This window comes from Limanda limanda, chromosome 2, assembly GCF_963576545.1.
Source record: "Limanda limanda chromosome 2, fLimLim1.1, whole genome shotgun sequence".
NCBI classification, from domain to species: domain Eukaryota; kingdom Metazoa; phylum Chordata; class Actinopteri; order Pleuronectiformes; family Pleuronectidae; genus Limanda; species Limanda limanda.
In genome coordinates, this window is record NC_083637.1 from 7,946,559 (window position 1) to 7,969,265 (window position 22,707).

General features: G+C 43.7%; 1 protein-coding gene across 2 annotated transcripts in view; it reads left to right on the plus strand.

The window, feature by feature from the left end:
- The window catches only part of ttyh3b (tweety family member 3b), a 26,533-nt gene extending 5,753 nt beyond the window's left edge, over window positions 1–20,780 (plus strand). Inside the window, exons 3-15 of one of the 2 annotated variants that reach the window (XM_061083875.1) lie at window positions 4,549–4,748; window positions 9,375–9,486; window positions 9,610–9,830; window positions 10,140–10,235; window positions 10,335–10,407; window positions 10,543–10,618; window positions 11,453–11,508; window positions 11,612–11,704; window positions 11,900–11,992; window positions 12,083–12,219; window positions 14,296–14,469; window positions 15,936–16,011; window positions 17,892–20,780. In XM_061083875.1, coding sequence (XP_060939858.1) covers window positions 4,549–4,748; window positions 9,375–9,486; window positions 9,610–9,830; window positions 10,140–10,235; window positions 10,335–10,407; window positions 10,543–10,618; window positions 11,453–11,508; window positions 11,612–11,704; window positions 11,900–11,992; window positions 12,083–12,219; window positions 14,296–14,469; window positions 15,936–16,011; window positions 17,892–18,026 — 1,542 coding nt within the window. In that variant the 3' untranslated portion in view covers window positions 18,027–20,780. The remainder of the gene's footprint in view (window positions 1–4,548; window positions 4,749–9,374; window positions 9,487–9,609; window positions 9,831–10,139; window positions 10,236–10,334; window positions 10,408–10,542; window positions 10,619–11,452; window positions 11,509–11,611; window positions 11,705–11,899; window positions 11,993–12,082; window positions 12,220–14,295; window positions 14,470–15,935; window positions 16,012–17,891) is intronic. The other variant, XM_061083884.1, reaches the window with a different exon arrangement.
- Window positions 20,781–22,707: the final 1,927 nt, after the last annotated feature.

The following is a 22,707-nucleotide window of genomic DNA, read 5'->3' on the forward strand; positions in this document are numbered from 1 at the left end:
AACACACACACACACAGTCACAGGCGTGCACATACACACACTAACACGGACAAATGGAAAGTAGATCACTGTGCCTGGGTGTTTAATGTTTAGCCCCCCCTCCTGCCTGCAAGCTGATCTCTAGTAGCGTAGATGTGTGCGCACGCAACACACACACACACACACAGACTTACATCTAAGTACAGAACACACACACACATGCACAACCAAGCTCACCATGCTTATTAGTAGCTAATTGATCCACACTTAATCTGCTCTGATGGTTTGTCGGCCTGACAGTTAATCTTGCGGCCGTCGTCAGGGTCACAGCCGCGGTTTGAAGCGTGTGGGGGGGGGATCTGAGGTTGGAACATGAGCAGCCCCCTGTGTTTGGCCTCATTTCAGTCTCCAAAACACGCTGAGACTAAATGATCTTCACCACTGTGTTCAAATGATAGAGTTACATATTTACATTGTAGCCCTGTGCCCCTCACTCAAACAAACTGTATTAACCAGCACTTACATACCATAGTAATAAGCAATAGACCTTTAAAAACCTTAAAGTCTGTTGTTTTTAAATTTCATCCATGATAAATGGCAAGAGGATATTTACAGTATATTGTTTTTCTATAATGTAAATATTTAACATTTTCACCTTCATAACAGAAACAAGCCGTACACAGCAATCATGAGGACGAGAAGCTTATTATTTTCATTTTATTACATTATGGCATTTTTACAAGTAGTAAGTGAGCTGATTCATATCAGTTATCCAGTGAGTGACCTTGGCTGTGATTGGCTGGATGGCCTTTCAGTCAATTTAACTTACCCCATGCAAACTCTTTTTCTTTTTAGTCAATGACTTCTTTATTAAAAAGTTCTGCTTTTCACTAATGCCTTTGTTTTAGATGATTGCAAACTGTGTACTTCTGGGTATTGGGATTTTGACATTTTGTTAAACCAAACAATTATTCCAATAGTTAAAAAAAAGTTTTCGATTAATTGACTAAAACATTTCCAATAGGTTTACAACTAAAAATAATTTTCATTGTTTCTGATTATTTTCTATGCATAAAATTTGTGAAATTATCTGATTTTATTATATCCCTTGGTTACGTATTCAGATTGATTATTTTTGTCGCGTGAATATCATAAAAATAGATGAGCGAATCCAGTTGTGTGGCTTAATCAGTTTTTAAATAATTGCCAAGTTTTGTTGATTGATTATTTTATCAGCTCTATAGTTTAATTCAAAATAAAACACCACACTTTGTTTTACTCCTCTACTTCCTCTCTATCTCACTATGTGTGTTTTATCCCTTTGTCATTCCTGTCGCGTGCTTTTTAATGGATGCCATGAAAACATCCATCCTTATATCCCGTAGCATGAGCTTTTCTTTATCATTCTGCAAAGCCTAATGCATTTTGTTCTATATGGTCTAAAGTCACCAGAGATCAAACAATGCATTAGAGGAGCACAGTGCAACGCTACCTCAGAATAACGTCCCTGTCACTAGCTAAGCTTTATAGATAATAATAGAGGAGGATAATGCCAGAGAGGAGGAATCTGCAGGGCTTATCTCCCCCTCCTCTGCCACCAGGATCCACTCCTCCCATCCTCCACTCCTCCACTCCTCCACTCCTCCCATCCTCCACTCCTCCACTTGTCTTCTTTAACCTGTTGGAGAAAAAGCAGTCAGGGGAAAAGCAATCAAGTGATTTCCTCTGGCTCAGGCCGAGCTTATACCAACTGCTCTCCCACAAGAAAGTAATCATGTGTAAATAACAGAATCACTTGACTTGACACATAAATTCACAGAATTACTGATACATCTCAAGCTGTCGTGGTCCAGGGCCATAATTAAGTTTGTAATAATCAAACTAACATTGTAATTACTTTACGTAGAATGTAATAATTCATATCTCCCAGCTGTAGACTCGTAGAAACCTCGGTAGATATGGTATTGATGGTTTGAGTTTGGTCTGAGGCTCGTGCTTTGGAGTCCTTTAATTAAAGCTATTCTCACCCTTCAGATGTCATATTACACCACTGCAGTTCACATCCTATCATATGTTGTATCATATCTGCTGTACTGGTCTAGTTTACTAACCCACTGGCTTTACTGGATTGGATGAAGCCCTCCAGCTTTGATACATTAGCCTTTGTTGGCCCGGTTATTCATCTGACACACTTAATGTTGACCTTATTAGGCGGCATTGTTACCTCGGCCAGGCAGATTATCTTTTCACCCAGCTCTGTTGTTTTGTTTGTTTTATCAGCAGGATTACACAAACAAGTGCTGAGCAAAAATCAGGCACGGGCCAGGGGAGGAAGAAGCCATCAAACGTAGTGTGGATTCAGGAGCAAATGGCTTTCTTATATCTTTCCTCCACATTGCAAGACATACTGTTTCCACGTATTCATATGTCAGTAAATAATGTACAGAGTTTGATGTAAAATCAACATTTTTATGGTGTTGAGATGAGTTTAGTAGAGAAAACTGCTGGAACTTAAGGCATTAAGATTTATGTAGTGAATGGTTTGTCTCTGGCTGTTGTGGTGAGACCCTAATGTCACAGTTAGCATGTTAGCAGCCAAAATAAAGATGGTCAGTACCATAGACATATATAAAGGCCAGATGTCTCGTCTGCGTTACCGGCCAACGGAGCCGGATGTCACCACATGGCGGCCATCTTGCTAGGGGGCAACCCGCTCACCCCTAATATTGTGTTGTAGTGGTACTTACTTTTTAAATAACCATAACTTGCTCAATTTTCAACCGATTTTGAAACGGTCTGGTTTGTTATAAACGTCAGAGATGTAGTTATGACATTGCATACATTTTTTTTTTTTTTTAGAAAATAACATAATTATTCATAAGTATGCAGTGTCATATCTACATCTCTGACGTTTATAACAAACCAGACCGTTTCAAAAGCGGTTGAAAATTGAGCAAGTTATGGTTATTTACCACTACCAACACAATGTTATGGCTGAGCGAGCTGCCCCGTAGCAAGATGGCCGCCATGTGGTGACGTCCGGCTCCGTCGAACGAGACATCTAGCTTTATATATGTCTATGGTCAGTACTGTATCTATAGCTTGTCCTTTGAGGGTTGTGTGTGGGAGGGATCTGGCACCAGTCCCAGCTGACAGGGCGAGAGGCCAGCGTATCGCAGGGCTGACGTACAGAGACCCTAACACCTGTGGCCAATTTCACGTCTCCAATCAATCTCACTCTAATCTGCATGTCTGTGGACTGTGGGAGGAACCTGGAGAAAACAGGGACACAGGGAAACACTTTAAAACCCCAACCAGGGGTTTCCAACTGTTCTGGCTTGTAAAACCCATCAATTTGTAATAAATGTCTACTTAAGCAGAGCTTTGGCCGCAGGTTAGGACCAGTTCAGCTCAGTTCTTTATGCCTCGGGCTGGTTAATGCCGTGACTGGAGTCATGTTTTTTGTGCTGTCTGTACAAGAGTCCGTCTTTGGCAACAGTTGAAGCTTTGGCACACATATTAAACAATATATGAGTGTTTATATACTCGTACAATACATGTGCATATATACAGTAGAGGTGCATACATGGCTGCAGGGTGAAGAAATTGCTGGCTGGCAGTGAGGAAAGAATGAGGTCAGTAGAAACATCAGCAGTTTAGAAAGTCTGGGAATCCAGGAAGTGTGTGTGAGGATCTCGTTGGATCCGAGGAGGATTCAGACCGTGTTATCATCCGCAGAAGAATCACAATGTTGTTGTTTCTGAGCAAGCAGAACTGCAGCGGGATTCTTTTGTGTGAAGTGGTGGAGCGGGCAGAGATTCAGTTTTCAGCAGAAGCGTGCTCCTTTGTCTCTGCATGGTCCTGCAGCACAATGACTTCTCCAGAGAACTCCCGAGGGGGAAAGGAAAAACCAACATCACAGTTTGTGTGATTAAAAAAAAAGATCTCATCAGTTCCTGGCAAATCTCTATAACATCCCTCATCTCTGTCTTTATCCATTTCCTCCCCGGCTCTGTTCAGTCATCTTCTTTCTTTTCTGTCTCTCTAGCCCATCTCTGTTTTTGTTCCAAATGTATACCCCCCCTCTCTGCTCCATCTATCTGCTCCCACCACCCCTTCCTCCTTTTGCACTTCAAAGCCTTCTGAGGGTATGTGATCTGTGTGGCGGGTCTCTCGCGCACACGGCTCCCCGTCAACATCGCTTCCGCTCACTCTGTGGAGGTGTGCGCCCGTTTGATGGTATGCAAATGTCTGTTTCATGGTATCCATCAAACGCCCATTTAAGAGCCACTGTTCTTTATCCTCAAATAGCTGGAGCGAGCGGCGCAGTTTGTTTATCAGGGTGCGTCTGTCTTCACAGGAGAAACCAGATCACGTGCTGTCTCGAATGTATCTGGTTTCTGCTCATATCAGTTAATTTGCTTCCTGCGTCTCTAACCCATTTCCCGAAATTTGCTCCCTTCTCCTGCGATACGAACACGATACAGTACCGATGTTGACATATTTGTATGAAATCATGAATTTTTTATGGCCACTAATTGTTCTCCTCTTCCTTCCTCTTCTCCTTAGTCCGTCTTGCTGCTCGGCGCCGTGGCCTTGCTGTGTTTGGGCCTGGACCTCCTCTTTCTCCTGTTCTACTCTTTCTGGCTCTGCTGCCGGAGACGCAAGAGTGATGAATCCTCTCACTCCCATTCCCACTCGCAGCAGCAGCCGAGCGCTGACTGCTGCTGCACGGCCTGGTGCGTCATCATCGCCACACTTGTCTGCAGGTGAGAGGTTATTCCCACAAGAAAAACACTTTTACAGTTGAAAATTAGTCATGTGATAAGTGCGAGATGATTCATGGGAAAGGATGAATCACGACTGATAAGAGCAGGACACCCACGTTCACTTCCTGAATGTCCCGGTCTTATCAGTGCATCTTATAAGTCTGCTTCATCCTTTACAAAAGTCGCAGCACGTCCATACACAGACTACATCCACACTAATATGTTTCAGCTTTATTAAACTTCATGTTTGCTAAGTTTAGACATATAATCCACATCTCTCCGGAGTTTGTGAGCCCCTAAAATGGAGACTTTTGGAAATGATGAAGCAGAATCCCACATCCACATCATTGGGTTTCCTCAGTCTCAACTGGACTAGTGGAAAATACAAAGTATGGCTAACACTTACTGTCAGTCACAGTTCCACCTTGTTGTAGGTCCAAGAAAATACATCCCTGCATTTTCTCCATTGCTTGTTCTTAGTATTTTCTGCTTCTAAGCAACTAACAGCAAATAGTCAATCTCCTTCCTGTTAATACAGAGCTTTAACGCGCATGTAGACTACTATTTTGTTTTAAAATGCCACTTTAAATTAAAAACATATAAGTGCGAATGTAGCTAAAACACAACCCTGGAGAAACAAACTAAAACATAGCTGGCAGCATTTGCTAAAATCTTTGTTTTCGGAGCTTGAAAGTCATTTTACAACTAACACACATTGTGGATGTAACCTGAGATCAGATGACAAGTGGTCTCCCCAGAAGCATCCTAATGCCATGAGGGAAACGCCTTACTTGGTGTTGTCAACTTGGGATCAGATCACACAAGACGCATGTTAGTGCCAGGTGCTAAAGCTCTGCATACCACAGCCTGTTGGTGAACAGCTGTACATCTCACTAAGTCTGAGTCACAAGTTACCCAGACTAACACAACATGCACTCACGCTGCTGTAACTGTCCTTGAATGCAAAGTTATCTTTCATTCCACTAGTTTTATGGACATTTTCAATTTGCACACATGAAAAAACATAGAGGTTGCCAGAAATGCAAAATAAATGTCGGTATGAAAGCAATAACTTTTTACAGTTGGGTGAGGATGAAAGGATGTCATGTCAAAAAGAGAGAAAGAGATAAAGGCTGATGGAAGCAGCTTTGATGTCATGGTACAGTGCCTGTGTCTGCTTCCTCTACCGCTTATAAAGCATTCGTTTTACTGTTTTACACAAATCCATGTTTCCACTCCACCAGCAAACCAAAGAAATCAAAAACAGCAGAGAGTTCAGAGATCTACATGTAACGGCATATGTCCCAGGTAAACAGACAGGGTAAAGACAGGAGCCACTCTCAGTGTGTCAGCTCTTCTATATCACCAGCCACTGATTAAAGAATTGATTCATGAAGATCGTATGATACATAATAGATTTATCTTGATATATCTTGTCACACCCTCTAGTTTATGGAAGAACATAGATTCACATTTTTATTTTGCAGAAATTTAACTGTGAGAATAAAGAGAGCAAGGCAGAAAGGCAACCTAATGAAATATTTTAAAATCCATAAACCCTTTATTATGAAACATAAACCTTGTTTCCAATCGAACACGAAAACAATTCTCTCCTCCTACAAAGTTAGACATTTTGCAGATGCACATTTGTCCCAGTGTGAACCCCGCCTCTGGCCAAATGTCAGCTGTGATTGGCTCTGGCCCTCCCCCCCCCGCAACCCCTCAGAGGATAAGCGGTATAGATAATGGAGAAAAAGTTTCCCACTCTCCACAGCGGCCATGTGTGCGTTATCCCTGTAGATTGCACCAATCCCGTCCACTCTGTTGTTACAGCCTGAAAACCCACGTGGGGAGACAGGGATCCAGCCAGGTGGTTGAACTGTTAGTGTTTGTCCGACTCTGAAGGTTGTGTGTATGTGTGTGTGTGTGTGTGTGTCCGGTACAGTTTGAGGTCTGTGACCCCCGGTGCCCCAGCCGAGAGGAGTGTATTCTGACCACAGGCAGTGAGCTGTGTGGACTCTGCTCCCCTTCACTCAAAACTGCACACGCTAACAAACTACACATTCCTCTTTCATTTACTCTCTCACCTCTTTTTGCACTTCCTCTTGTCCTCTGTCACTTCCCCTTGCTCGCTTCCCCTTTTATCACCTCCATTTTTATTCTTTTTACCATATTATTTCTCTCTGTCTCTGGCCGTCTTCCTGGCCTAGAAAGGTTGCCATGGAGACAGAAGCAGATTTGATGCAGAGACGAGAAATGAATTATACAGTCAGGGGGAGCTATGTCTGCTGGTGTGTGTGTGTGTGTCTGTGTGTGTGTGTGTGTGTGTGTGTGTGTGTGTGTGTCTGTGTGTTCGCGTGACTCTGTGCCAAAGAGGGTTTTTTGTAGGTTTTAATATTTCATGATGAGCTGTAATATTTCTTTTTGAATATTTGATATGGATCTGAGTACGCAGGCCCATATTTCTGTGTGTGCCTGCGTGCATGCTCTTTGTTCACAATTTAATATGACATCATGTTTTATTTTTGGCACAGCACCAGCTACATGTGGACTTCCTCCACTGGTGTGCAGGTGCAGTGTGTCTGGATAGAAGCGGTTTCTCTGTATTAGGTTGTTTACTGCTGTATTATTGTTGTGCTGAAAGGAATAATCAGTTGATTGTTTGAGTCATTTCTTCTCTATTTTCGAAAAAATTGATAAGCAGGAGGAACTCTTTCTGATAATCAAAACAGATTGTTACATTACTCATATTAAAAGCTACCAATACATCAACCAAATACTGATTTGGATACGTTTATTACCTCAGTCATGAAAGTCTGGGATGGTGGTGGCATGATTTAAGGAAAAACCTGTCAAATTGGGGATGGAGAGATTGGGATTTGGCCTTGGTGGAGGTTAGATCTCTCTGAGGACCCTAATAGTCAGTTAATTACCAGTCAGTAGGATCAAGTGTCTGTACGCTGTGTCATGTTTACATGGATGAGCAGGTTTGCACTATTGGTATTGCATAAGGAATGTCAGTTGCCTGCACCTCTGCCAAGGAGGAGATGTTTTCATCGTTGTCTGCCTCTGTCAGCAGGATTACTCACAAGCTTCAGAACGGATTTCCAGGCGATTTTCTTAAACATGGTTATAGACATGACGTGTATCCTCTCTCCTAGTCCCTCAAATACGGGTGAATCTGTCGGATTTGAACTCACCATGAACCCAATTTTGACTGAATACAACATTTCAACATCCCATCGATTGAGCTCCAGCCGAGTGCGTTTCGGTTTGGCCATTAAGGTTCATGTTGTTTGTCCGTTTCAGTTAAAGATGGACCGAAGCAGAGGCTCTCTATCAGAGTTAACATCAATTTAAAAAAGGTCACTGTCTCTTAAAAAGAAAAATAATGTCATATTGTACGCGGGGGGGATTTGTCCTATCAGTCTCAAGCTGGTCCTTATCTATTGACTTCTGAACCTTGGCCTTGTTCTACAGTCCCGTGTTTATTCCTCACACTCTAAGCTGTTGGTGATCCAAGTCATGATATCCCTGGATTGGAGCGGCATTAAATCAGTGAGATGAAACTCGTGGAGAGAGGAGGGATACAGGGAAGAGGAGGTGACAGGAGTGGAAGAGGGAAGAGGTGGTTGAAGAGAAGAGGATGATGAGTAAACAGGAGAGGAGGGAGACAAGGATGGTTTGAAAAATATATTTAGATCAATGTACAAAGCCTTCACGATTATATTCCTATATATTCTCTTTCTCTCGTCAAGCCCGTTTCTCTCTTTTTGTTGTCTTATGTAAGATGTATGCACATAGTCCATCAAACAGCACTCAAACACACTACACAATGTATGTTTACACACACTCACACAGGCTATTGTGTGTAACATGGGGCCACTCAAACCAGGGCTACTCAAGATCTAATGGGCTAGAATGAATTGCTCTAACAATGGCCATAAACGTCCCGCTGCACTACTGTCTGGTGTTTGTCTGGGGACGGACATCATAAATGCAAAGTGGAAACACACACACACACACACACACATACAGTACACAAAGGGAAGGGAGGGGGCTACAAGAGCTTTACAGGGTGAGCGAGAAAATAAAAACACAGTGGGGAGGGGAATGCAGGGAAATAAAGGGTGAGATGAGACAAAAGAGTGTAAAAAAAAAGGTTTCTGCAGCGGTGGTGTCGGGTCGGTGGTGCGGTAACACGCAGGAAGAACATGGTGAAGGAGAACAAGGAAGAGAGGAAATTGGGGCCACCTAACTTACATACTGTAGCATGTGCCGTGTGTATGTCGGGCGAGAGCCACAGAAGGACCATATTATGTTCGGTCTGGTGACCCAATTATGGTGTTGACTGTGTGTGTGTGTGTGTGGTGGGAGAGGGGGGGCATTGGAGAGGGAAAAAAAGCATCCCTGGGAGTCCCATACTTGCCTGGGGCCCAGTAGTGACACCAAATCAACATATGAAGAGCTCAGTGCTGCCTGTTGCTGGTTATCATAAGAACTGCACTCGATAACCAAACATTACGTGTCTTGAGACATTATTCTCCCATATTGGTGATTTTTTTTTAGGCCATCGGATGCTTGAATAAGTCATTGTGCTAACACTCGCTGTTCTCTGCCTCCCAGCGCTGGCATCGCCGTGGGCTTCTACGGGAATGGAGAGTCGAGCGATGGAGCCAATCGTTTGGCGTACTCCCTCCGTCACGCCAACCGCACTGTGTCGGGGGTGGAGAAGCTGGTGAGTTGTCCACTGTGTTGTTTCACTTCTAAAAAAATCCTCAAAACCAATCACAAACTAACCAGAAAATGGTAAAAACAATAGGACTGATGGCAGCTTCTGTTGGTGTTTGTCTGACTCCAGGTGTCTGACAGCGCCCTAGCCTTAAACCAGACCGTGGAGGAGAACCTGGTCCAGTTGGAGACGGCCTTCCAGGACCAGACCGACTACGTGTCCATCGTCCAGAAGCTGCAGGGCCAGCTGGATGAGCTGGTGAGGCTGATGGTGGACGTTCCCTTCTGGTCCAACACCGATGTGTCACTGGAGGACTTGGCCCGCAAGACTGAGGCTTTTGACTTTTACAGGTTAGTACGTACAAGTTATGGTTCGTGTTTCAAGGATCTCAGCAGCCTTGAGAGATTCTTTCAGCTTGGCTTCAGAGTGCATGTTTAAACCATTAAAAACAACCACAATACTTTTAAGCTGTCAACAACCCTGGTTTTAAAAGCTGAAACAGTACAAGTCCCAGGGAATTAACTAATGGAAAACTGTTGCTTTATAATCTTGCGATTCGGAGTCCAAAACATTTAACAGCCATGAAACTAGTGACCTGACTGTGACCCTGGGATATGAGATGTCCTGATGTGTAAAGACACTGTGGTCTTTATGTCCAGGTGGATGGGATACCTGGGCCTGCTGCTGTTTGATGTTCTCATCTGTCTCCTGGTGCTCTTCGGCTTGATTCGTAACTCCAGAGGAACTCTCATCGGGTACGTTCACTTCACGTCGTACCTCAAACGCTGCGTGATGACGACACATTGTTAAACCAAATCTTGACCTTAAAAATCCGTATTTGTTTTGTCCCTCAGAGTGTGTCTGCTGGGGGTTCTGACTCTGATCATCAGCTGGGGGTCTCTCGGCATGGAACTGGCTGTCGCTGCTGTAAGTGTAACCATGGCAACATCGCCGAGCTCGCTGCCTCTGCAGTGATGTAATCTCTGCCCACGGCTCGAGCGGGTGTGTTCCAGGAGGATGTTACTGTAGCCTGATGTGTCATGTGTGCTTACCCTCTTACAGTCAGCCAGCGACTTCTGCGCTTCCCCCGATACCTACATCACCAGGGTAACCAAGGAAAACGCTGTCATCAACCAAGGTATGCAGTAATAAAATAATAAAAAACAAAAAAATAAACAATAAATCTGTTTTTGTTGTGCACAGCAGCCAAATGTTAATTTTCTCCCCTTCAAATTTTTTTTTTAATTGTCTGAAGATACAAAACAATCATTATTTCATGTGAAAAACGATTTTTTAATTTTTATCTTGAACCCTGCAAACCATGAATAGTATTTTCAATTCAAGTGATACTGGTGAGACTGGTCAATGGACTGTTCATGTACAGATGACAAATAAGCAGATATATACAGAATAGACTCCACAGCTTCCACACTGACAGTCAAATCTCACCCGGAGATGTTTCTATTTTAAGAAACAAGTGTGTTTGTGTGTCTGAATGTATGAGTGTATCCAAGGGGATTGTGTTTGATTGACACTCTGGAATCTAGTAGCTCTCTCTCTCTCTCTCTCTCTCTCTCTGCTGACTGCAGTGCATCTGCAGCTCTGCACACTCCTCTTCCTCCACTCGCTCTTCCTCCTGCTCGTCCCAAATGCAAAAAAAGAATCAGAGCACAGTCTTGCTTTTTCACTTTAGCTCATTATCTGATTTGTCCTCCATCTTCATCCTTTTATATCCCTCTTTGCTTCTCAATTGCTTCCTTTCTTCATCTCCCTCCTTCAATTCCCTCTCTGCACTGCACTCACCTAATGAGTGCTATTGTCTGTCGGTTGTTTCCGCTCTATCTGCCGGCTGTACAGCACAGATGTTGCCTCTGTAACACACATCCGAACACACCCATGCCTGTGTCGTACCGCTATAAAAACTGTTATGTTTTATTTGTCAGTTGATATGTATTTATCGGTGTATTCCCAGATATCCTGCAGTATTACCTGAGGTGCAGTCCTGGCCAAATTAATCCCTTCCAGCAGGTAACTGTTGTTGTCAGAATACAGAATATATCGGTGTCATTGTTGCTTCATAATGAGCCAAAGATAAACTCGTGTGTCGTGTGTGTCTCTGTGTGTTTTGCAGAGGCTGTCAGGGAGTCACAAAGCATTGGTGGAGATGCAGGATGATGTGGCAGAGCTACTGAGATCAGCAACACGTGATTATGCCAACACCAAGGTGCGTGTGCTTGTGTGTGCAATGATCTGTGGGTCTTTATTTTCCACGCATGAGTGGCGTCGCATTAGTGGGAGCGTGATGAAACTGGGATTTACAAAAGTGCCAGCACACGCGTGTTTATCTGACAAGCTGAAAAACTCGAAGGCATCGTGCTTTTGCAAATGTTGTGTCTTTTTTGTGTGTGTTTGTGTGCAGGGGAGTCTCGAGCAAATCCAGTCTGTGCTGAATTCCACGGAGGTCGGTCTTCACCAGCTGACGGCTCTGGTCGACTGTCGCAGCCTCCACATGGTGAGTCACTCTGTTTGTTGTGTTACTAAAAGAGAGAACTCCTCAACCCTCAGATCCTCGATAACAACCGACTCCTCTCCCCTCCTCCAGGACTACGTTCAGGCATTAACAGGCCTGTGTTATGACGGAGTCGAGGGTGTCATCTACCTGGTTCTCTTCTCCTTTGTCACTGCTCTGATGTTCTCCTCCATCGTGTGCAGTGTGCCACATACCTGGCCCGGCAAGAGGTAACACACACACACAGTCTCTCTCTCTCTCTCTCGCACACATTTACACCCCTAAATTAGCCCCTCTAGATAACCTGTGCACTAACAGCTAACGTGTAACGTTCTAATTGTCTTACCGAATTCAACTGATGGCCCACAAAGAATCTACTTGGTGCCCATGCATGTCCTCTAAGTGTGTTTGCCTCCTGAGCTAGTGCGTCCTTCTTCCTGCCTGTCTTTGCATCCATCCACTCTTGTCTGCAAGTTTTGTTTATTTTATTGTTTGCCGTTGGCACCGCCAGACCAGCTCATCACCTGTTTCTATGTTTGTACATCTCTCTCGTTTTCCCCCCCCCCCCCCGCCTCGAACTTGGAGCGCCACTCTTTCGTTAGCTTGTGTATCACTACCTATTTTTTTCTTTCTATGCCCCCACTTCCTCCTTCTGTTCCCTCCCTGCCTCCTCTCTCCCTGTCCTGATTTGGAAATCTTTTGGGCTTCAGCGAATGATGTTTGGATTTTGAGGAAAGCGATTGAACCCCATAGTTAAATAAATGGACCTTTCAAACAGCCAAATAACAACCAAATAACCCTGCGGTTAAAAACAGCTCAAAGAAGCTCTAGATTGTTCATCACACGATACGTGACGGATGAATTATGAAACACAGCTGTGACATAATAGTGCTGTTTGGTTGCTTGTTGGTGGGTGTGAGTTACCAGCAATGCTCCCGTACGGCAGGTATCAAACAATAATCCACATGTTCCTGAGTTAAGATATATTTCGGCTGACTCTGAGTGTGCTGCAGCTGCTGAGTCTTTGTGATGGGCTTTGCAGTGTAACTCCATTTTGAAAGAGGGAAACACCCCCCCATCTGGTGGCCACTCAGGGTAGCAACACCTCTGCCTTTGTGTCTCTGTTAACACAAGGAGGCCCCTGCTAAACTATAATTCATAGAGCTCACGTTACTTCTTTGAATCATTTCCGTCCTGATGTGACTATGCAATAACGTGAACAGTTTGAATAAACTGTCAAAGAAATTACAGTCCTAACTGAAACGTCAGGCAGTAGAGCACAAACCTCCGCCTCGGCCCAACAGTCCCCTCAGGAAACCACATTTAAATTCACTATAGATTTGTATTTGATTTGCATGAATTATTCTCTGCGAAATCCACCAAAAAAATCCTGGATCTGCACCAAATTTAATTAGTTATTCCTTAGCTCCGCCCCTCCACAAATATTAATAGAAATTGGTTGAGTAGTTTTTGCATGATCCTTCTAGCAAACAGACAAATACAGACAGAAATCCTCAGCGGAGGCCACGACAGGGTCCACATGTGCTCATGAGATCTGTGATTGATCGAACATTGTCGAAGCCGGTGCATTTCTGTAGCCAGAGATCAAACTTCCAAATCAGCACATATCTTATTTGAAACCTCATTCCGTTACATCGCTGGCCGTTTTACATTTTTGACCATTTTTATGTCTGAAAATGTTTTTTCCCAAACCAGCCACATTATCTCCTTTTTTCCTGGCGTTTTTTTTCTTTTTTTGTTGCTTTGATTTCCATGGCGCACTCAGAGATGCATGAGTTATAGAATAACAAAATGGATTCTCGAAATTTGACTCTGTCTGGACCATTTGAAACGGACAGTTAATGCCAGGAGCGTTATCGATGACTGCATGAAGAAAATGACTGCATGTTCCTGAGAGAACTTTGAGAATATCCAAGAGTCTATTGTCCTCTTACAGTTTAATGCAATGTGACCAAACAAAGCAATAAAAACAGCGCTGCTCTGAGCTGTGTCGTGACTTTAGAGACACTTGTGTACTTGTTGTGGACCTGTGTTGTAGATGAATGCTGCCCATGTTCCTTCTCTTCTTGTTCAGTTGCTTTGGGGCTGAAGGCATGGTCCTAACCAGTCTTTTACATCAGGAGACTCCTTCATTGTACAAGAACACCCCCCCCCCTCTCCTAACCTCCTCTTCAACCACTTGTTTACACTCTGTTGTCTCTCTCGGATCTCCCTCCCCTCTACCTTTCCCCCCCTCCTGTTCATCGTGCCCTCTTGTGCCCTGCCCTTACCCCGACCAATTGAAGGACGGATGAGGAAGATGGAGAGGACGAGTCGGCCGCCTCACGTGGCGGCGTGCACGATAACCTGTACCGCGTTCACATGCCCAGTCTCTACAGCTGTGGCTCCAGCTACGGTAGCGAAGCTAGCCTGCCCGCTACAGCCCACACTGTCAGCAATGCCCCCGTCACTGAATACATGTGAGTTAGCACCCACCGCTAGCTAGAGGCTAGCAGGATCAATACACTGCCTGCCGTAGGTAGCTGATGCTTGACCCCTGTGAACCAGAGTAGCAGCAAAGCAACGCCCACTGCCTGCGATAGGACAAGTTAGAATAGCTAGTGTTTCTGTACTGTATGGCTCGCATGTCCTTTGTCACACACTGTCAGCAATTCATGTTCCCGACACTCAGTGCGTTGCAACCCTTCACTAGATCTCCCTTTGATGCTAATAGAACATTAGATGCTTGCTGTGTCTGCCAGCTGAACTGTGTCAGTCCACCATGTTGGCTAAACACTGATTTTAAAGAAGTAAATTCAGATTTGCACAAGTTAATCATTTCACCTTGCTTGCTACGTGTTACCACAGGACTGCAAGTGCCTGCTCTGAGTCGACACAACCACACAGAAGAGAAATAAGCATACACATAGTGAGGATAGTCTGCCACTGCTTGCTTCTGTTCTAGCTGTGTGCTAATCAAACACACTGTGGTGTTTGAACTGACAGTTCAGATCTGTATTCAGATCAGATTTCAAGCTTTTGAGACCATCAAAGGATGATGTTTTTTCATGTGTTAGGCAGATATATGTTTAACAGAACTGATTTTATTCTAAAGCCTACAACTGAAGGGTTGTCGAGGGATTTATTCTTTTACATGTAGCTTCAGTCAGACTCAGCTGTCAGTAGCTGCCGATGGTCCAGATTCATGTAATCTTAGGAAATCATATTCCATGGAAAATAGCTATAAATGAACCAAATAATACAAAAGCACTTATTTTGTCCCTAAGTACAGAAACAGCTCGAACAGTAATGAATGTGTGTTGACTTGTGTTTGTTTGCATGAAGCTAGAATGGTTAGAATACACTGAGAGCTTAGAAAGAACTGGACTATCTGAGCTACTGATTTCTGTATTAGAAAACAAACTATATTTTCTCAGACATTCTAAGCATCTACCTAAATATCTTACTGTGAATGTGACAGTGTGATGACGTTATCAGGTTGCACTTCTGTACATACAACACCAAACATCGATCAATCAATCAGGGATGTGGCAGTTATTCAGTTTTATATTAAATTGTGCTTACAAGGGACATTTGAAGCTGAATATATTCATATATTTTATTTATTTGATGCTCCACAAAGTAAAAGTAGGATCTTAGTGAGCCTGTGTCCCACGAAGACTAAATGTTTTTTCTCCTGTGCATTAAGAAAGAATGTTAACTATGCTGGACTGTGGCCGAGGAGTTTAACCCCGGCTACTTACCCGCTGGCCGTATGGGACCAAGCTTCAGCCTCTGTCTTGTAATTATGACTGAGGCCATTAGTCAGGGAGTTATTAGTCAGAGGGTCATGAAGTTTTTCTGAAGAGCAGATCATAGAAACAGAAACAACTGAGCACCAGTGGCAGGGTGACCACATGCAGTAACCTCTTATTCTATAATGCAGGAGCCAGAACGCAAACTTTCAGAACCCTCGGTGTGAGAACACCCCCCTGATTGGCAGGGAGTCCCCTCCACCCTCTGTAAGTGCACACTTTCTAGAACACACTCTCCCTCCACTATCTTCCAATACCCACAGTGCTGCTGGAAAACAAAACAAGCAACCCACAGAGAGGGTAATATATCATTCTATAAGACACTGAAGGAAGCTGAGTGTTGATCAATATGTCTTATTTCTGATGTGTAGCAAAGTGTGGATATTGGAAGGTAGTCCCCCCCCCCCCCATCCCTACACCACAGCAAGTGTCCTCTGTGCTCAAACTAGAGCGGGATCATGGACCGCCGTCCGCAAGGTCATTTTGGCAGCCTGGGATTATCTGGAGCGTTGAAAAAAAACCAAAAAGACGACTGTTGATAGTTGGATGTGCACTCGCATCAAAAGAGAAGCTCGACTCTTTTGATAAGTGTCATTTGTCGGGGTCAATACAAAGTTGTTCTCTACTTCTGATGTACAAAGTCTGGTTGGTTTCACTGTGGCCGTCAGTGAAGTGTGAGAGGACTTGCAGATCACGCAACAACAGATTGTTGGTCGGGGGGTTGAGAGAACCTCAACACACACACTTCGAAAAAACATTCTTTATAAAAATATTTAGTGTGTCTGAACTGCACCTCGTTTGAACTGTAAACACGTGGATTATTCTGGTCGGGACCAGGTGCCGCTGGGCCTGTAGTGGAAGGTGTTGTGCATCAACTGAGGACCGACCAATCACCGTAATCAACCAATCTCACCGTTATTTACAACTTCTGCCCGGCTCGTAGGAGTTATCTCCTGCCAACCTCCTCACGATCTGCAATGAATCTGAAAGTCTTCTTGACAGATCAGCCCCCCCCCCCCCCACCCGCCCCGCCCGAGTAAAGTCGAGCCCAAACCTCTAAAAGATCCTCCTCCTCCCCTCCCCCCCCCCCCCCCCCCCCCCTGTTCCCACACTGTGTCTATTATGTGTGCATTCTCTGGTCGAGGTGTGTGTGTCCTCTGTTTCTGTGCCCCCCCCCCCCCCCACTCCTCACCCTTCACCATTGAACAGCCACAGGAAGCACATGTTTCCCACCTCCACTGTCAAAAAACCTGTAGCGGCGGCAGCGATTCATCGGCGCCTTTATCGGCCGGGCCGTCGCTCCCGCTCTCCTGCAGCGACCTGGAGAGCAGAGACGTCCAGCTGGAACTAGCCAGCTGCTCACCAGAGACCACTAACTCATACCAGGCTAACCTACTACATCAGAACTAGAGCACTAACTACAACCCACTGACCAAAACAATAAATGACATCTGCTATTTTTTACATTAACACCATCCAAAATTAATCAGCTCTGATATAACGAATGACTGTTGTAATCAAACACCCCTGGCTGTCCAAATGACTGGTCAAAGAACTCCTGCTCTACCTGTGTGTGTTTACATCAAATATCTATCTATCTATCTATCTATCTATCTATCTATCTATCTATCTATCTATCTATCTATCTATCTATCTATCTATCTATCTATCTATCTATCTATCTATCTATCTATCTATCTATCTATCTATCTATCTATCTATCTATCTATATATCTATATATCTATCTGTCTGTCTGTGATTTAAAAAGCATTTTCTATAGTATTTCTTTTTATTCTTCAGTGTAAATACGACTTGATCGTAATCCACAACATTTTTCCTCCTCTTGTCTTTCTTGTCCTCCTCCACCTTGTCCTCCTCTTCCTCTCTCGCTTCTCATTGTTTCCTGCTCTTATCTCGATTTCTCCCTCTGGTCGTTTCCTTTCCCAACACGTTTGTCTCTCTTTCCTGTTTCTGTCACCACGTCTCTCCACGCTTTCCCCCGACACCTCCGTTCACATCCTCTCTCTCTCTCCTCTCTTCCCCATTTTTTTTTTTTTCTCTCCTCACCGTCTTCCAATGTCTTCAGTACACCTCTAGTATGAGAGCGAAGTACCTGGCCACCAACCGACCGGACCAGAACCGACGCTCCGTTCCCAACGACCACCTGGACCCGGCTAGCCGGCCTCACCCCGCCGCCCGACCCCAGTCGTCAGTGCACTAAATACCAGTCCACATCAGTACTGCCTGAATCCAGTTCTCACCGCCAACAGGACCCATCGCTTCAAGCAGCAACCGGACCCCAGTTCCTCAAAGTCCACTGAATCTCACTTCATCACCGGTTCACCAGACAACACAGCAAGTCAGAACTCACCAACCACAAGTCCCAGAAAAGGTCAACAAGTATTCAAAAAATCTAAACCAATCAATCTTCTTCCTCTTACAAGTTCAATATCTCTGCTGCTCCTCTTCCTCGTGAACGCACATCTCATGTTGCTCAGTCCACCACTGCTGGTCAGACCGCACTACCCACAATCCACTGCAGCTCTGGCTCCTTCTCCTTTCTCTCTGTTTCTTCTTCTGCCTCTCCAGATATCTCCTCCTCCACTAGGATCTGTACACTGCCCTCTAGTGGAGAAAGCTACACCACTTCAACACATACTCGCACTGTACAGAGCTGTAAATAGTAAACATGTGCTTTATCCTGATTCCATGAAACGTAGACTGATGAATCATTACTGGTAACGTGGTGTGCTGTGTGTTTATCATGGAAAAGTTTCGTTGTATCTCTCCTACACACAAACACACACACACACACACGCACACACACACACATTGTATGAATAGGATTCCAGTGAATCAGAACGCCATGTTTAGGTAGAAACTCGCACCACATCCACATTCTCTCTTTAACTTAACATTGGTGTCTAATAACGAAGACTTGAATCGTGAGCTTCTGAAGTGTGTCTCTCTCCGTGCGTGTTCACGTGCACGTCAGTTAATGCATATTTTGAACACGAGCCAGGAATCCTGTCGAGGACTAAACGCTTTGAAGCTCTTGGGAAATGGAGGGAGAGACAAATAGGACATGAAGGAGGCTCAACCTGTGCCAAAAACTATATCATAAATATGAGGGATGCTTGATGCTGTCCTCTGCTCCTGCTGCCTCCAGATGAAACAGACTCTATCTGGAACGTTTCCTCTGTGACTGTAAATAAAAGGGAAGAAGAGAGACACTTGAAACGGGAAGCGATGGACAGATGATTGTTACCTCACGTTTGCCAGGTGCTAAATAAGCCAGAGGACGATCAGCACTGAGGAAGGGATGGAAAAGTTTTTCTTACTACAGTGTTCTTTTTTTCCAAATCAGGGATGTGATCAGGAAAACACAACAAAGATGAAAAAAAAAACAACAACTTTACATCTTCACCGACAGGAAGTTGTGCCCTGAACCCTGATAAAACACGTCCCTGATTAATAACGTTACCTAAGTGTTTCAGAATTAAAGACAGTGGGTGTTGTTTTTTTTATGTTCATTCATAATCTGACATTTGGGTTGTAATACTGTGACCAACTGTAGTATTCTATGTTTCTTAATTCCTGTGCTTTTATTTTGTTAAGCGGTGACTTGTGATATTCAGCCACCAGACGCAAGATTTTATTTTGTTTGTTTTTTAATTTTTTTACCCACAAGCACAAATTCTCTTCAAGGTGACATCGTGAGACGGAGAAGTAAAAACACTGCCAGTGGTTTTTCCTCCGACTCTGAAACTCTGTGTACGAAAACAAAACTGTAGTGGTGAACCCGTGTGTGTGTGACATCACTGCAGCGTGATTGGCTGTTGCTCTATCTCGGTGTTACCTTGTGTAAATACAGTGATCAGTGTGTGTGACTGGCCGCAAGCCAGGGTCAGTCTATCTTAGCCTGAGTCATTTCTATAGAGACGCTGCACACACACACACACATACACAGTACCACACACACACACACACACCCACACATATATATATATATACATGGCGTGCAGACACACACACACACATGCACACACATTACACACACTGCAGTATCGTAAAAAGACCCATCTTTCCCTGCTTTTGCCCTGTTTAGTATCCGCCCACCCTCCCACAGCTGTGACATCACACCAATGACCATTTGCATTATGGGTGATGTAGTAGGTAGTAGCTGCATTTCAGAGAAACCCCCGTAGTTAGCAGAGCGAGCGGAGCCCCCCCCACCTCTCAACCACCATTCCTGTACAGCATTTTAATATTTTACGATTAATCAATGACCACTTCTCGTATTAGCGAGACAATCTTACAAGTGTGATTTTACTAGAAAGAAAATGTCCATGTTATGGTAACAATGCTACCTATGGTCTAGTATTTTACAGTGTGTTTTTCTTTTTCTTTTTTTTTTGTTGCACCATCGATGCAAACGATGTTAAGATCTGTGGGACTAGTCACTGATTAATGGCCTTTCATAATGTTTTTAAACTCTTACAACACTTCATATCACGACATGTTTTTTTATTTCTCTCTGTCTTGTAAAAAAAACTCAAAGTTTAAAGATAAAACAATAGCTAGCTGTTTTGTAGGAGAATAAAGGCAAGAGCAGCGTTTTTCCTCTCTTATTAATGGTGAATGACTCTCTGTCTTGCAATGTTTTAATAAAACTATTCCAGTGTTCCCTGCACACCTGGATCAAAGTTGTGTTTGAATTCCTGTGCGATGATTTCTGGGATTAACCTGGTCCAGCTCGAATCGATGGGGGGGAAAGAAAGTGTGTATGTGTGGAGTTCACCAGACTTCAAACACACCTCTATCCAGATGTGACGGACAATGTTTTCTATGGCTGTTTTTATTTTCTGATGGTTTAACTAAGATATTAATGATGTACATGTCGAAACTGTGGTAATGATATCATTCAGCCTGGAATAAATGTTTAAAAAAATGAAATTAAAGCAAATTTAACGTATTGATGAAGACTGTGGATCATGTTTCGGGACAGGGACACAGAACTGGTCGGTTGATAGATGATAAGTTTTGTCTTTACTCAGAAACTGTTTATTTAAGTGTTTTTTCTTCTGACAGTTTGAACACAATCTCTGAAACATCTGAAACATTCGTGGAGTGAAGCTTTCACGGCTTCTTTTATTTCCCGGCCTCGTCGTGACCCAGTTTCCTCCCTCATAGTTTCAGCTTCCTTCATCGCCTCCTTCCTAATGCCAATCCATAAGTGCATTAAATTATAACAAGAGGGTCAAAGGAGCTGAAGATGGATGATGATGAAAGAAGGTAAATGAATCCATCAGTCAAGGCTCCTGATGATGTGATATTTTAACCTCGTTATAGACCATTTGTTTTAACGCAGTTGATGGATAGGAAAAGCAAACTGAAGTATATTTTTTATAATAAGGTTACAACTTCAGGTTTTGTTTTGTCCTAATTCTAATCTTCTCATCTTGGTGTTTTCACATTACATTTAATAAAAACAAATGCAGGATAGGAACTCATTCAAATGTCCTCGTCTGTGGAAATTTGTTGCAGCATAATTCACAAAAATCAAATATTCCTGAAATTTGTGGAGTGACTTTCTCTCTATTTAAAGCATTAATCTGTGACACACACATGAAACAAGCAGCTCCACCAGCAGAGAACCGAGTACACTGTATCTTTGATTATAGCTTTCACTTGTTGCATTAAAACATTCAGCCAGCAGGTGTCACTGTCCACCGAGCAGTAGCTGGTACGACCTCAGAATAAATGTCATACACACACACAGAGACGGTGGCATGCGGTCTGCTAATCTTTTGATTGTGCCTTTATCTCGGCAGGACCGTGTGTATGGCTCCATCAGATAAGAGGGCTGCTGTTGTTTCAGTGTGTGTGTGGGTGGGTGTGATTGTTGGTGGAATTTAGTGGGGTAATGGGTTCAGAGGGGAAAGGGAGGGAGTGGGGGACGGACGGTGGTCCCCACACAGCAGCTCACAAACAAGGTCAGAGTTGAAAGGTCGAAGCGGTGTCCCTTATGACCCCAGTTAACAATCCTCCAGTGTTCAGGTTGGGCACTCACAGTTTGCATGGCCACCCTAGTTAGGACATTGCCTAACCAAAACTTTATCCATAACCTACTCATGAGTAACAACTAACCTTAACCAGGAACTCAGAAATGACATTAAGCCTAATTCTTACCCGGTCCCCATTATGTACACGGGTCCTGCTAAGTGCTTATCCTGGAAAGGGTCTTAAAAAGGTAACAAAAACAAGAACAAACACACACTAAAAAGAAGTATTTGACTATCGACAGTTTTTATTAACTTGTGTCGTGACGTCCAGATACTGGAGAGAGCGCGTACGCTTCACAAGCAACAGTTCATCGTATACATTCATTTCACCGGGGACAGAATTTCACTTGATCACCTTCATTCAGTTGCTTTCACTGCACAGAAATACAGACGACGACCCAACATGAGTCATTTCTCTACAAGGAGCTCAGAGGGGAAATATCCGTCCCACTGCTGTGAGCTTTAAAAGCAGTTTAACATTAACAGACTCCACCTGTTCAAATGGATAAAGAACGGTGGTATCCATCTATTTTTGAAGAAGTGTTCCTAAGAGAGTTGTTTAAGGAATAGTTTGACTTTTTTTGAAAAGTATGCAAATTGTCTTTCTTGCTGTGAGATGAGAAGAATCTGACTAATGCACATCTTATATCTTCTTCACATGAAGCAGACTAAGGGCCACTGAAAGGGGAAATTTATTCAAAACCTTTGTACTTTTGTACAGTGCGATGAGATGGAGACACGTCCTCCATCTTCATTAACCTTCATTGTCTTGCAAGAAAGCGAATGAGCATCATTTCTGAAAGTGTCAAAGCGATCCTGGGAATGTTCCTTTTATCA